The sequence below is a fragment of the Syngnathus scovelli genome, chromosome 2 (genome assembly GCF_024217435.2).
Source record: "Syngnathus scovelli strain Florida chromosome 2, RoL_Ssco_1.2, whole genome shotgun sequence".
In the NCBI taxonomy this organism is placed as follows: domain Eukaryota; kingdom Metazoa; phylum Chordata; class Actinopteri; order Syngnathiformes; family Syngnathidae; genus Syngnathus; species Syngnathus scovelli.
Genome location: NC_090848.1, coordinates 27,073,747 through 27,090,022, shown reverse-complemented (window position 1 = coordinate 27,090,022; position 16,276 = coordinate 27,073,747). Strand labels below are relative to the sequence as shown.

At 44.2% G+C, this 16,276-nt stretch overlaps 1 protein-coding gene across 8 annotated transcripts in view; it reads left to right on the top strand.

Moving 5' to 3' along the window:
* Positions 1-16,276, top strand: part of LOC125988673 (sodium channel protein type 8 subunit alpha) — a 155,500-nt gene that overhangs the window by 42,935 nt on the left and 96,289 nt on the right. For all 8 annotated transcript variants that reach the window (XM_049754150.1, XM_049754147.1, XM_049754144.1 and 5 more), the window contains exon 3: positions 15,525-15,643. In XM_049754150.1, coding sequence (XP_049610107.1) covers positions 15,525-15,643 — 119 coding nt within the window. The remainder of the gene's footprint in view (positions 1-15,524; positions 15,644-16,276) is intronic.

Here is a 16,276-nt window from a genome sequence, read left to right as displayed (position 1 = left end):
GAAAGGCTGAGGAGTGTGATTCCTCTGTAGTTGGAACACACCCTCCGGTCCCCCTTCTTAAAAAGGGGAACCACCACCCCAGTCTGCCAATCCAGAGGTACCGTCCCCGATGTCCACCCCAATGTGCAGGCGCCCAGCCCGGGGGCAATAAGTAGGCCCGCACCTGCTCGACGCCTCTCACCGTGGGCAACTCCAGAGTGGAAGAGATTCCAGCCACTCTCGAGAGGGCTTGTACCAGAACCCAAACTGTGTGTGGAGGCAAGTCCGACTATGTCTAGTCTGAACTTTTCTGCCTCACACACCAGCTCAGGCTCCTTTCCAGCCAGAGAGGTGACATTCCATGTCCCAAGAGCCGGCTTCTGCAGCCGGGGTCCTCGCCCTTGGCCGCCACCCAGCTCACTATGCACCCGATCCCTTTGGCCCCTCCCACAGGGGGTGAGCCCATGGAAAGGGGGACCCACGTTTCCTTTTCTGGCTGTGCCCGGCCGGGCCCCATGGGCAAAGGCCCGGCCACCAGACGCTCGCCATCGAGCCGGGCCTCCAGGCCTGGCTCCACATGGGGCCCCGGTGACCCACGTTCAGGCAAGGGAAAATTAAGTACATATACAGTGGAGCCTCGTTTTTCGAACACAATCCGTTCCCGAAGGCTGTTTGAGAAGTGAATCGTTCGAATTCCGAATCTATTTTTCCCCTGACAAATAATTTTCCAAACTTTCCAAAATATAACTGGATATCAGTGCGCAGGGAGCTTAATTTCATCCGATCGCGCAACTGCAGCGCACCGCCGAACGCACAACCGTTGCGCGCCGCCGACCACGCAACTGCAATGCAGTCGCTAAAATTTAGAAAATATTTTTAAAGTCCTAATGTACTTTCAAAAATTTAAGTGGACTTCAGTGCGCAGGGAGCTTAATTTAGTCCGATCACCCAACCGCAGCACGCCGGGCGCTCAGTGTCGCATTGCTTTAGGAGTGTCTTTGTGTTTTACGATGGCTTTACTGCTCCCACTTGCTACCTTTGGAGATTAGAGTTGATGCAATCCTTAGAGTAACGAGAACGTAATAACGAATGGAGTCAGTTGGCATGCGGGTCCTCTCGGCTCATCTCGCAAGGTTCGACAACCGAATTTCATCTGACGTCCGAAGCAAAAAAATATCGCATTTTTTTTTCTAATATCGATTTGTTCGAGAACCGGGACGTTCGAAAACCGAGGCTCCACTGTATATTGTATTCTTCACAAGGGGTCTTTTGAGCCGTGCTTCGTCTGGCCCCTCACCTCGGACCCTTTTGCCATGGGTGACCCTACCAGGGGCATGAAGCCCCAGCCAACATGGCTCCTAGGATCATAGGGACATGCAACCCCCTCCACCACAATATGGTGACGACTCATGGAGGGGTAATATATACATATGAATGAATGAATGAATCTTTATTTCGAACATGATTTAAAGAATAAAAGACAATAAAAACAAACAACAAACAATATACATACATCACTGTTTGAAAAGGAGTAGGAAGAAGCCTAAGCTTAACATGTCCTACCCCTATCCATCACTAAGTTCCAAGTGAGAACATTAAATTACAAAAGAACAAGAGAAAACAACAAAAACAGCTTATAATCCAAACGTTTGACCTTCATTTTCCTCTTTTTGGTAATTAGCAAATATCATTCCTTTATACATTTTTTTTAAATAGAACTATATTTCTGCTTTCCTTCATTTTATCTTCTAGGCCATTCCACACAGTTACTCCATAGGACCGGGGTGTCCAAACATTTTGCAAGGAGGGCCAGATTTCATAAAGTGAAGGGGCCCGGGGTCCAATAGTTTTTTCTGACATTTCTTAACTACAAAAATTTCATGCAAATGCACACTGTTATAAAACAAATTTCACTGTCCCAACTGTCTTTATTTTTTAAATGACAAAATAACCAAATACAAGACACTCAGGCAGATGTGAACAACTCTAAAAACACAAATTCTGCCTTTCATTCATATCTGAAGAGTCAGATAACATTGAACAAACTGTATGAAATACCTTAAATTTACATGAGTTTAAAATGATTTTTGCCTCATGAACATTTTAAACAGGAGTTATAAGTAATGCAACGTTGTCTGTTATTATTAAAACTTAAAATAAGTGAATTTTGCTCTTGTCATTTACAATATCTTTCAGAAAGTAATAGTTTGTGTCACGTCTACAGGTTCATAACAACAGTACCATGGCCGCTTCGAGTTATTTAATATTAATTAATATTTACTTTTGATTTACTTTTGACTCACAGCCCCACATGAAGAATCGCTATTGTGATGCCAGTTCAGCTTGGAGCTGCTTCACTTTATCAGCTCGGTCACTCCCTGTTAGCTTGTCGTATGTGTTAGCATGTTTAGTCTAATATATTAGACTCTAGTGTCTCTTTAGATTAAAATCCTTAAACAAGACAACTGTCTCTTTACAAATTAGACAAACACAATTGCCTTGATTTTCAGTGAAGAAGTATTGGTATTCCCATTTCTCTTGAAAGCGACGGCCTTCAATATCAACTTGACTCGTTTTCTTTGCAGTCACCATGGCAGAAATGAGCGGAGAGAGGTGGTGCCGCCAACTTTTGGTAATAGGATGAATTACAGTTTCAAGTTTCATGATTTCTTTTGTTTTCAATTTGACAGTGCAAGCGGGCCATAATTAATACATTATAAGACCGTAGCTGCGGGTCGTATGAAATCTGACCGGGGGCCGGATTTGGCCCGCGGGCCGGACTTTGGACATGCCTGCCATAGGATGATATGCACCTGTTCCTGAGATTGGTGCGAGCATACCCCTTATCAAAGTTACATTTTCTTCTCAATTTATATCCCTTATCTTTTTCAATAAATAATTTTTGAATGTTTCCTGGGAGTTTTTGAGTCTTTGCTCGATACATTATCTGTGCCAGTCTAAATTTGAATAAGTCCATTAGCTTTGAAGCGTTTGGTTTTAAAAACAAATTTGTCAGGCTTGGATCAGAACCTCCACCACGAACTGACGGGATGGGTCGGGCAGCGTGAGGACGGGGCGGAGCTGAAGCGCTTCTTCAGCTCCTGGAAGGCCGCCTCTGCCTTCGCCGTCCAACAGAACGGAACCTTAGGGGATTTTAGAGCATGCAGTGGGGCCGCTGTAGCGCCGAAGCCTCTGATGAACCACCTATAAAAGTTAGCAAAGCCGAGGAATTGCTGCACTTTTTTGCGGCTATCAGGGGTAGGCCATTTAGTCACTGCGCTTACTTTTGCCGGGTCCATCTGCACTTTGCCAGGGGCTATGATGAAGCCCAGGAAAGATACAGTATCGGCGTGGAACTCGCTCTTCTCGGCCTTGACGTAAAGCTGGTGATCAAGGAGGCGTTACAATACAGTCTTAACATGTGACTTATGGGTCTCTAAATCCGGTAAATAAATCAGAATATCGTCCAAATTTACATAAACAAAATGATCCAAACAGTCTCTCAGTACATCGTTAATCATGGCCTGGAATACAGCGGGTGCATTAGTGAGGCCAAACGGCATTACTAAGTATTCGAAGTGTCCTCGAGGCGTGTTAAAACCCGTTTTCCATTCATCCCCCTCCCGGATGCGCACTAGGTGGTACGCATTGCGCAAATCTAACTTGGTGAACACCCGAGCTTGTTGTAGTTGATCAAAAACGGTTGACATGAGTGGAAGGGGATACCGGTTCTTAATTGTGATCTGATTGAGGGGACTGTAGTCTATCCAGGGGCGTAGGGTACCGTCTTTCTTGTTCACAAAAAAGAATCCGGCCCCCGCAGGAGACGATGACGGTCTAATCAAACCCGCTTTAAATGATGTGTCAATATTCATCATGTTCAGGGCCTGCTTTTCGGGTGCCGAAAGGGAATAAAGCCTCCCCTTGGGTATGATAGCGCCAGGCAAAAGCTCAATGGCGCAATCATACGGACGGTGGGGGGGTAGAGAGGTAGCCTTAACTTTGCTGAATACCTCTGCCAATTGATGGTAACACGCGGGGACCCCGGTCAAATCTGGGGTTTCTGGGTCTAGGACAGGAGAAACAGAGATCGGGTTAGAATCACGTTTAGGGTCACTCGAGGGGTTAGATTCAAGACATGACACTTGGCAGTGGGATCCCCATACCGTTATCCCCCCGGATTCCCAGTCTATAGTCGGGTTGTGGCGTTGTAGCCATGGATACCCGAGGATAAGGGGGTTCATGGGGGAGGTCACGACGTGCAATCTTATTTTCTCATGGTGGTGACCAAACGACAGAGAGACTGGTTCAGTTACATGAGTGATATCAAAAAGTGCTTGTCCATTGAGCGCCTTGACTTTCACGGTCGTGTTTAGCAGTTCAGTTTTTACCCCTAATCTTCGAGCAAACGCCCAGTCGCCCAAACTGTCATCGGCCCCGGAGTCTATTAGCACCTCAAGTTTAATGTCCTTTCCTAGGTGTGTAATCATGCCGATGGGTAGACCGCGAACCTGCTGCTGGGTAACAGAGAAAGTGCTCACCATCAGGTTCTTCCTCACCGGACAGGAGGGGAGGATATGTCCTGGCGCACCGCAGTAGTAGCATCTACCTTCCTGGCGTCGGCGCTCCTTTTTCTCCTCGGTCAACTTAGCTCTGCCCAACTGCATTGGTTCAAACCCCTGGGGCTGCAGATCCATGTTCGACCTGGGGCGGATTGCCTCGAGGGGTGAAGGACCGGCCACTGGCACGAGGGGGGAGACGGGGGAGTTCCTGCTTGCTCGATGCTTCTTCCAATCCTGCAGCCGATTGTCTGTGCGGATAGCCAGCGCGATCCGAACGTTGAGGTCTGTGGGAAGGTCAAGGGGGATGAGCTGGTCCTGTATGGGTCCGGAAAGGCCCCTGAGGAAGACATCATACAGGGCCGTCGAATTCCACCCGCATTCCGCGGCCAGAGTGCGGAAACGGATCACGTAGTCCCCGACAGTCTCTCGACCCTGGGTCAGCTGGCAGAGCTCCCGAGCCTTCTCTCGGTCTGAAGAGATCGGGTCGAACACCATATGCAGGGCCTCGATGAAAGCGGGGAGGGAACGACAGGTAGCGGAATCCCTAGCCCATTCTGCGGTGGCCCAGGCACGGACCCTTACCGTTAGGTAAGATACCATGTAGGCCACCTGGGAGCGTTCTGTGGGGAAATCACCTGGGGACCGCTCAAACTGCATTTCACACTCTGTGATGAAGGCTCTTCTAAGACCGGGTTCACCTGGGTAGCGTTCCGGAGGAGCCAGTCTGGCACCCACGGTCATGGGGGCGGCAGCAAGATGAGTCACGGGGGGAGCAGCAGATGGGCTGGGCGTCGCTGCTGGTCCCGCGGTCAGAAACGAGAGTACCTCCTGCATCTGCTTGCTCAGCGTCTCTACCTGGGCGGCCACCACCCCTCGGAAGTCTTCCTGACTCCTCGCGAGCCCTTGGACTCCAACACCCAAAGCCTCCACTTGCTGTGACGCCTGGGAGCGCACTGCGGCGCACAGCTGCGTCAGGCTTGGATCAGGGAGCGGACTCGGATGCAGAGTGTCAATCAAAAATAAATTTATTCCAACTGGCTGGAGACAGAAAAAAACTCAAAGCGCCTCTAACAGAGGGAAATCACGGTGGCAAAACAATACTGAAAAAACACGGAACTCAGGCTTGACAAAAACGGGTATCTCACAATGGTATTCTCTACTGGATATCTTTAACTCACGCAATCGCTGGTGCTCGAGACGAGACAAGACACACTGGCACAAGACAAGGGGAAGACACGGACTAAATACACACAGAAGGGCGAGGACACAGGTGCAGACAATTAGGCCCAAGGACACAGGTGCACACAATCGGGATCAGGGAATACAAGTCGACAGAAGCACAGAGGAAGGAGCCACCAACTGAAACGAGAGAGGTAACAAAATAAAACAGGTAGTGAAAATACGACACACAAGACAAGACAACAACAACCCAAAAAAAACATGATAGCATGACAAAATTATTTGTATGATCTCGAAAGCCAACCTTATGTACAATTATCATAGCTTTTTTTTGGTAGTATAATTAATGGTTTTAAAGTGCCTATGTATGGATTTCCCCATATCTCCACACAGTAAGTCAAATGTGGTAAGACAAGACAACAATACAGAGTGTACAACATGCTTTGCTCCAGAATATGTTTTGCACTGCACAATACTGCAATACTCCTTGCTACTTTGGTTCTAACGTATCTTATATGAGGTTTCCCACATAATTTATTGTCTAATATTACTCCTAAAAATTTGATCTCATAAGCCTGTTCAATATTGACATTATCTATTGTTATTTGAACCTGTGTATCTATTTTACGATTTCCAAATACCATCAGTTTTGTTTTGTCTACATTCAATGATAATTTATTAATGTCAAACCATATTTTTAGTTTGGACAATGCAGTTGTAATAGTCTCCAATAATAGTCTTCAATAGTTATTTTTAGAACAGAAGATGTTGGTGTTGTCCGCAAAAATAATACATTTAAAGATATTTGACACCTTACAAATATCATTTATGTACAAAATAAATAATATGGGGCCCGACACTGACCCCTGAGGGAGTCCACAGGTAATGTCTAGGCATGATGATATATGATTACCCATCTTAACAAACTGTTGTCTATTAGTAATGTAACGTTTTAACCAGCTCAATGCTACACCTCTCAACCCATATCTTTCCAATTTATACAATAAAATGTTATGGTCCGTGGTATCAAAAGCTTTTTTCAAATCAATAAATACTCCTACCGCATATTCCTTATTGTCAATGCAGTTAGTTATTTCTTCCGTCAAATCCATTAGTGCCATAGTTGTTGATCTATTTGTTCTAAATCCATATTGACTGTGTTAGAGTGGTGCTCACTCTAACTTATTTTTGCAAGAACCACACGGGAGACAGTATGCCCTTTTTAAGCATTTGCAAATGGAGAGTCATTCGTCGCCGTGCGTACAGCGATAATCGAATGAGGTCTGACTCAGGCCTCTTGCAAGAGCATTTTTATTGAGAGAAACAGGGTTGGGGTGAGAGTGGACAGGATGGGGTTGAATCCCCTGACCTCTGGTCAAAGCATAGCAGGGGGTGTTTTACGACGTTGTGTAAACAAAACAACTTTGATTGCTTCCTCTGCAGCTTGTCAATCAGTTCAAAAGATCTTAGCACTTTGTTCTACTACTTTTGTTAAGACAGGACAAGCTAGGTTAATTATTACAGGTTACATTCCAACATAAGCATAGGATCAACATATATCTATCAACCCTAACAACTGTCAGTTAGCAAGTTGTGTATCTTAGTGAAGCTATCCAGTCTCACAATGAAAAGCTTCTCCAAGATTTTAGAGAATTGACATAATAGAGAAACAGGTCTATAATTTGTAAAGAGATGTTTATCTCCTGTTTTATACAGTGGGATAACCTTTGTCGTTTTCAATTTGCTTGGGAAGGTACCTGTTTTAAAGGACAAATTACAGTTGTATGTCAGAGGATTTACCAGTCCATCAACAACTTCCTTAATTAAGGCCATATCAACATCATTCCCATCTGTAGATATTTTATTTTCGCATGATTTTATTATATCTAAAACTTCTTTCTCATCAACCGCTCTCAAGTACATTGAACTTGGATTAATTTCAACACCATCTCCTACTGCTCTTGCCTGCTCTATCGACGGGTCACTGATACCCTCAGCCAATTCTGGTCCTACATTCACAAAAAATGCATTCAAATCATTGACCGCATCTTCCATATTGTTTATGGTCTTGTCATTATCCATGAAGTGTTCAGGATACTTTGTGTTAGCAGCTCCTTTCCAGATAATACTCTTTAAAACCTCCCATATCTCTTTACTATTGTTTCTATTTTTCTCTATTAACTTGCTGTAGTAATCCTTCTTGCACCTCCTCATAATTTACGTCAGTTTATTTTTATATCTTTTGTACTTAATTTCTGTCTCAATGGTTCTATGCCAGGGGTGGGCAAACTTTTTGACTTGCGGGCCGAATTGGGTTCTAAATTTTGACCGGGGGGCCGAACCTGGAGCAGATGGATGTAGTGTTTGTGTGAAGTAATATAAACGACCTGTAAAGGTCATTGCATAAAAGGTTTTGGCCTTTAGTAGGTAGTAAAGCATGGATATTCAAAAAAAGTTTTATGAAAACAAATGCATTTATTAACAGCATTAAAAAAAGAAATCCCTAAAAAACTGCTATCAGTGATTCTCATAAAATACGACACTGTTATTATGAATAACAGTCTCCATCACTTCAGTGCCTGCAGGTCAGATTAATGAAAGATGTTTATCTTATGAGATCACATCAAACGGCAAACATTCTGACCAAATATATCATCTTGAAGAATCGGTGAAAGCATACATCCAAATAAAGTAATCAAAACGGCAACACGGCGAGGGGTATCTAAAAATCAGAGCAGAGTTTTAACTCACAAACACCTGGTAACAGAGGTGAGGAAACGGGAAACACTTCCTTAAAGTAAGCCTTAAGAACTTTACAGGTTAAGATTAGTCACAAACAGGTGGTGCATCAATGTCCTTGAGCATCCTGCATTGTTTGAAAATGAGAATGGTCGCTAGTTTCAATCCCTGCTATTTGTACAGATTATATTCAAAATGCATTTTTTTACAACAAACTTGAAAGCTTCCCCTTCATTTTCAGTGGGAATAGTGTTGTTGGTCTCCCTTTTTTTGCTAGTGTGTCATAGTCTGGAGTAAAATTTGTTGTGGCAATTCTTAGGAGAGATCCGAGGTGTTGGTCCGTTTACCTAGATCTGTGACGGGTTGATGTTGATGTTCATGTGGCTGAATGTCACGTCGCGTACATCGAGCCAAATTGGCCACTCTTTTTAAACACTCGGCACTCAGTGTCCACCTTGCTTTTCCTTGGGCGACTCATTTTAATGGAAGGATTCCAGGGGAAGGTTTGTGGGTGGCTTTAGCGTAACACTGTATCCGAAAGCTCGGCGCGCAAATTACAAGAATGCTGTCGTCACAGCCCACGCTCTAAATTCGGCATTGATACAAATAGAGCGCGAGTGCGCCATTTCCATACTACTGAGTACGTACACGCACTTGTGAGTGCGCACCGAGCTTTCTGACACGGCTTCCGGTAGTAAATGCGCAGGCGAGTGGTTCCCCATCTACTGGGGAAACACAGTCATTGCAGGCAAAATGACCGAAAAAAAAAAAAAAAAAAAGTTTAATAATACAATTTATTTAGGGTTGGCGGGCCGGATTAAAGGGTCCCGTGGGCCGGATGTGGCCCGCGGGCCGTAGTTTGCCCATACCTGTTCTATGCTTTATAAATTCTCAATACCTAGAATTTTTCTTTTTACTGGCATTTTGTAGACCTTTTGTGATCCATGGGGACTCTGTATACTTATGCTTCCTATTGCATTGCTTTAGTGGGTGTCACGGGATCGGATGGAGCAGGGCGACCAAATGCAGCTTGGACCAGGGTTTATTGGAAAACACAAACTAACAGACTCGGCAAACTGACATGACTTAACAAACAAAACCAACAACAGGACTGACCGACAAAGATGTGCAACAAAAAGACATGAAGACATTAAGACAACAACAATGATCCGACGGGGCGTGAGGGGCAGACAGGACTTATATACACGACAGGTAACAAGAGGCAGGTAAGAATAACCAAACTAATCATGGGCACACAGGAGGGGAGGGGCGAGCACACAGACAGAAACCAAGATAACAGAGACACATAGTAACACAGCTGGGGATGAGACGTGACAGTGGGCAGTTTTTATCATACAATGACATAAATCTTTCTAGGAATATATCATATGGTATGTCTGCATTACACTCATTATACACACAATTCCAGTTTTCCCTCAATAGATCTGCTCTGAAAGCACTCAGGGATTCTGATGTTCTCACCCTCTTGTAAACGTTACTTCCATCTTTACATTATTACAATCACAGTCATAAACCACAAAAACAGGCAAATGCTCACTTGTATCATTCAGCAATAACCCACTAATGATATTGTTTTCCAAGCTACAGTAGAGCCTCGGTTTTCGAACGTCCCAGTTCTCGAACAAATCGGTATTCGAACAAAAAAGTCGAGATTTTGTTGTTTCGGATGTCGGACGAAATTTCGGTTGTCGAACCTCGCGAGATGAGCCGAGAGGACCCGCATGCCAACTGACTCCGTTCGTTCTTACATTCTCGTTACTCTGAGGATTGCATCAACTCTAATCATGCCTCCAAAGGAAGCAAGTGGGAGCAGTAAAGCTGATCATGGCAAAAAGAGGAAAGTAGTGCGCAAAATGGTTGAATTTAAAAAAAGAATTAATCGCTAAATATGAGTCCGGTGTGCGTGTGTCAGAGTTGGCGCGGGAGATTTGCATGGAAAAATCGACAATAAGCTCGATCCTGAAAAACAAAGACGCTCTTAAAGGAATTGATGTTGTGAGAGGGGCGACTGTGCTTACCTTTTTGAAATTAAGAAAACGTTTTTGCTCTTTTCTTTCACATGATTTTTAAAATGTTGTCTTTCATAGGTAAAAATAAAAAAAATGTTTTGATGTGCTTTTTTTCCCCCTCACAATTTAAAAAGATATCTTTTACTATTAGAATGAAACACACAAGCGAGTTGCTGCAGATACGGCAATACATTCCCCAGCCTAGCCTACTCTATTAATTCAGTTTATTATTTATATTACTTATTTATATATTACCTACTCACTTAATTATGCAGTTTATGGTGTAAAATAATGAAAAAATGCTTTAAAAAAGCGTCTTTTGGCTTGGAACGGATTATATTTTCTTCCACTATTTGTAATGGGAAAACATGATACGGAATTCGAACGATTCACTTCTCGAACGGCCTTCTGGAACTGATTGTGGCCGAAAACCGAGGCTCCACTGTATTTGTGAATATGTTATCAATGAGAGTGGCACAATATGATGTTACTCTGCTTGGCTTGGTGATCATAGGAAAGAGACGCATACTAAACAATGTATAATAGAACTCGTCAGTCTGTTTATGTTTGTTGGGATTCAGAAGATCTATATTGAGATCACCACAGATGAAGTTCAGTTTCTGATTTGTATTAGTAAATAATCCCTCCATAAGATTCAAGATTCAAGAGTTTTTTATTCGCCACGTTTGAGCGTGCCAAACAAGGAATTTGACTTCGGTAAATCACAGCCTCTGTTCAACATTTAGGTGACTAACAACAATACTCAGGACATGTAAAAATGGCAGATATTCTCAAACATCCCCTGATCTTAAACTCCCAAGAGGGCAAGGAAAAACTCAAAACTCCAGCTAGGGAAAATGAGAAACCTTGAGAAGAGACCACAGATGGGAGGGTCCCTCTTCTAGGATGACCAGGCTGCAATGGATGCAGAGAGGACATATAGTACAAACAGTGTAGACAATTCATAAAAGGTGTGGAGAGCAGGATGTTATTGCACAGTAATGACTCTGAGACTCTAAGAGTGGTGTGAGTTCATCAGAGCAACAGCCTGGGGGAAGAAGCTGTCCCTGTGTCTGCTGGTTTTAGTGTACAGAGCTCTATAACGCCGTCCGGAGGGGAGTAGTTCAAAAAGACTGCAACCTGGGTGAGAAGGGTCTGTAGAGATGTTACTTGCATGTTTCCTGGTCCTGGACAGGTACAAGTCTTGGATAGATGGGAGGTTGATTCCAATTATCTTTTCTGCAGTCCTTATTGTCCGTTGCAGTCTGTGCTTGTCTTGTTTGGAGGCCGATCCAAACCAGACAGTGATGGAGGTGCAGAGGACAGACTGGATGATGGCAGTGCAGAAGGTCTTCAGCAGCTCCCGCGGCAGGTTGAACTTCTTGAGCTGTCTCAGGAAGTACAGCCTCTGCTGGGGCTTCTTCCGGACAGAGTCTATGTGGCCGGTCCATTTCAGGCACCGAGAGATTGTGGTTCCCAGGAACTTGAAGGTGTCTGTGGAGAGAATAGTATTACTGCGGATAGTGAGGGGTGAAAGTGGTGAAGGGCCTCGCCTGAAGTCCACTGTCATCTCCACGGTCTTGAGCGGGTTCAGCTCCAGGTGGTTTTGGCTGCACCAGTGGACCAGCCGCTCCACCTCCTGTCTGTACGCAGTCTCATCACCGTTGTGGATCAGTCCGATGAAAGTGGTGTCGTCTGCATACTTCAGGAGCTTCACAGGAGAGTCACCTGCGGATAAATCGTTGGTGTAGTGAGAGAAGAGCAGTGGGGAGAAGACGCACCCCTGAGGGGCTCCAGTATTGGTGGTCCGGGTGTCAGATGTGATGCTCCCCAGCCTCACACGCTGTCTCCTGTTGGTCAGGAAGCTGGTGATCCACTGACAGGTGGAGGCAGGCACCGCGAGCTGGATGAGCTTCTGTTGGAGGATGTCGGGAGCGATGGTGTTGAACGCCCAGCTGAAGTCCACAAACAGGATCCTGGCGTACGTTCCTGGGGTGTCCAGGTGTTGCAGGATGTAGTACAGTCCCATGTTGACCGCATCATCCACCGACCTGTTTGCCCGGTAGACAAACTGGAGGGGGTCAAGCAGGGGGCCGTGTCCTTAAAATGTCAATGTCGGAGCCAGGAGCTCGATAAACACAACTAAGATTTACATTTGTTTTTTTACCAATGTCGATTTCTATGGTAATACATTCTATTACATCAGCAATAGTTATATATATATATAGTCATATTTTCGATCACCTTGAAGTTGAGATTCTGGTCTACAAACAAGGCCACTCCCCCTCCCTTTTTTCCATCCTACTCTTGTACTTGAGTTCATAACCTTTTAACTCAAAATCTGTACCCTTCTCTGAGTTAATCTAAGTCTCAGAAATAGCTACAATATTGAATTGCTTTTAAAAAGGTATAAGTACTCCTTAATATAACATATAAAGTTGGCGTAAAGGCTTCTGCTATTAAAATGGATAATTGACAGTCCTTGATTTACATTGATTTTGGCATTAAATTGGTCATCTGTATGATAACCACAATTGCGATTTACATTCTTAAAGAAGTTGCTGTCAGGGTCAATGTTATATTCAAATCCATGCATGTTATGTTAAGTGAGTTCAGCTATATCAGAAGAGTCTAATGCCATTTTGGTCCACAGTCATTTCCACAGGTAGCCAGTCCATAAGTAGACAGCATTGTTACCTTGTATAGTTGTTGTCTGATTGTTACTGATACTTGTTCAATTCTTTTATACTTCTGACGACCATTCTTCTGGATTCCTCTGGCGTTCCGTTCAGCTTTATATAGACTTTGCAGTTTGCTGTCCATGTGGATTGGATCTTTCTGTCCCTTCGCAAAAAGCGAGCTTTCTTGGCGATATCTGCATTCTTTTTGGTCAAGGGTAAACGTCGGATCCTCTCAGCATTTACTTTTGTTTTAACAGTGCCGTTTTATGTCTTCGGTTTGCAAATCACAGTATTACAGCAGGTTTGTCTCTCTCTCTCTCTCTCTCTCTCTCTCTCTCTCTCTCTCTCTCTCTCTCTCTCTCTCTCTCTCTCTCTCTCTCTATATATATATATATATATATATATATATATATATATATATATATGAAGGACTGCGCTGGGGAGCTGTCGGGTGTCTTCACGGACATTTAACGTTTCCCTGCAGCAGGCCATCGTCCCCTCGCGTTTCAAGGCTGCCACCATCGCATCAGCGGCGCGCACCTGGCATTGTTGACGTAAAGGACGATCAATGGATTTAATGATTTGGAATGACACAGATGATTTGATAATATTATTGCTTATATAAGAGTTATTTGATATATAATTTATATATCGTTATATGGGCCTGTGGAATGATTTTAAGTGCAACTGCCGTCAGCAGCGCGCACCCGGCATTATTGACATAAAGGACAATCGATGGATTTAATGATTTAGAGTGACACAAATGGTTTGATAAAGGTGTTATTTATGTTATAGTTATTTGAATAACTGTCAATGTTACATCAGGCCCGTTCTCAGCTCTTAGTTTGTGTTTATGTCACGTTAGCATACTGTATCGTTTAGCCTGTTGTTGCTCGTTCATGTCTGTTCTTGGTGTTGGATTTTGTCGAATAATTTCCCCCAAAATGCGATTTATACTCCGGAGCGACTTATATATGTTTTTTTTCACTTTATTGTGCATTTTATGGCTAATGCAACGTATATTCCGGAGCGACTTTTAGTCCGAATAATACGGTATATATATCAAAGTCAAAGACTCCTTTATTGTCAATTCCTCCGCATGTCAAGACACACAAAGAGATCGGAATTACGTTTCTCACTATCCCAGGGTGACAAGACAGAGTTCACAACGCACATACAAGTAAACAACACAGGAAAAATAACACAAGAAGTCAACATCAATGAACAATAAGCGTGATAGCACGCGAGCCGCTCCCGATGCACAGCAGAGTCCGGTAAGATGACAGTCAATCAGGACACTGTGAACACGAGCACACAGCAGGCACGCGCTGTCCGGTTCGTGGATCCTATCAGGCGAATGTCGTCCCGCGAACGAACGTACGCCAGGAGAATGGAAGGCACGGCTGGGCGAGCTGGATTGGCTGCAAGCCTGGCCCGACGTCTCCGCGCTGGCTCCTCTTCCGCTGCCTCGCAGACCCGCTGCCGACGCATCCCAACAATGCTCCAGGACGGAGCAGTCCGACCTCACGACGCAGTCCAACCGGGGGAGGAAGAGCAGGCCAGTCCGGCGTCGCTCCATGACGAAGCAGTCCGAGCGCCCTTAATCTCTCCGCACCAAAGTCCAGAGCGCCATAAAACCCACTTCCGCCGATGTTGAGCAGAACATGCCCGCCGCACTAGTATCACACGAGACGAATACACACAAAACTGCCGGACAAACCCTCAGTAAACACTCACAAAAACGGCTCGGTGGTGCACTGGGTAGCACGTCTGCCTCAGAGTTAGGAGGGTGCGGGTTCGATTCCACCTCCGGCCCTCCCTGTGCGGAGTTTGCATGTTCTCCCCGGGCCCGCGTGGGTTTTCTCCGGGCACTCCGGTTTCCTCCCACATCCCAAAAACATGCTTGGTAGGCCGATTGATCACTCCAAATTGTCCCTAGGTGTGACTGCGAGTGTGAATGGTTGTTTGTCTCTGTGTGCCCTGCGATTGGCTGGCAACCGGTTCAGGGTGTCCCCCGCCTACTGCCCGATGACGGCTGGGATAGGCTCCAGCACGCCCGCAACCCCCGTGGGGACTAAGCGGTTCGGAAAATGGATGGATAGATATATTTAAAACTTTATTTGTGTGGCACTTTTGTCTAGGTCGTTTGCCGTAACATAACAAATTTTAATATGGAACCCGGTGTAACACTTAACAGTTTTTTGGTGGTGTGTGTGCCTCGAGATTTTTCCCAATGAAAAGGTGTGCCGTGGATGAAAAAAGATTTGGAAACACAGCTTTTTGTACCTGCTCTTTAAACTAAATGTACTGTTTATTCATACATATTTTGTCTCTCTCTGTTCTTCTCTCCACAGACATTTATAGTGCTAAATAGGGGGAAGACAATCTTCCGTTTCAGTGCCACACCTGCCTTGTACTTCATAAATCCTTTCAATCCGGTTAGGCAAATAGCTATTAAAATTTTGATACATTCATATCCTTTTCACGTGCTGTCTTAAATACAAAAGCTTGCCTGATTGTGTGTATTATTTATGACGATTTGCCCTATGTGGTAATGGATGTTGAGGAACAGACATTAAGACGCTCATGTAAAGAGGACTGAATAATGGACAGCTTTTGGGTAAGCTTTCAGTAGGGACATGCAAGTCATATTGCCTATTTCAGGTTGATCTGCGTTTTTACCTTATTGCAGAGCTTATAGTCATCTTGTGAGAGACTAACATCCATTGCGATTACTAGAATCAGTTGACATGACATGTCCCTAAATTTCCAAGTCTGTTTCTCACATTTTTGACAATATTACAAATTTTTCAAATGTGACAGAGTCCACACATGATGACACTTAGAGATGGGGAATGATAAGAATTTAGTATCTGCCTCTAGACTTTTCTACAGCTTTTACATTTCATGATCAATATACTGGTAATACATGTAAAGATAAAATTGGATGAGAAAATGTTCATATCCTACATGAAACTTGAAACAATTTAACACGACTTGAAGTGCATCTATTATTCAGGCCAGCTATTCAATGTATGATTTTGAATGTATTTTGTGTTGGGATTAGTTGGGGAATAAGCCTTTGAATGACTCAACAAAATATAAA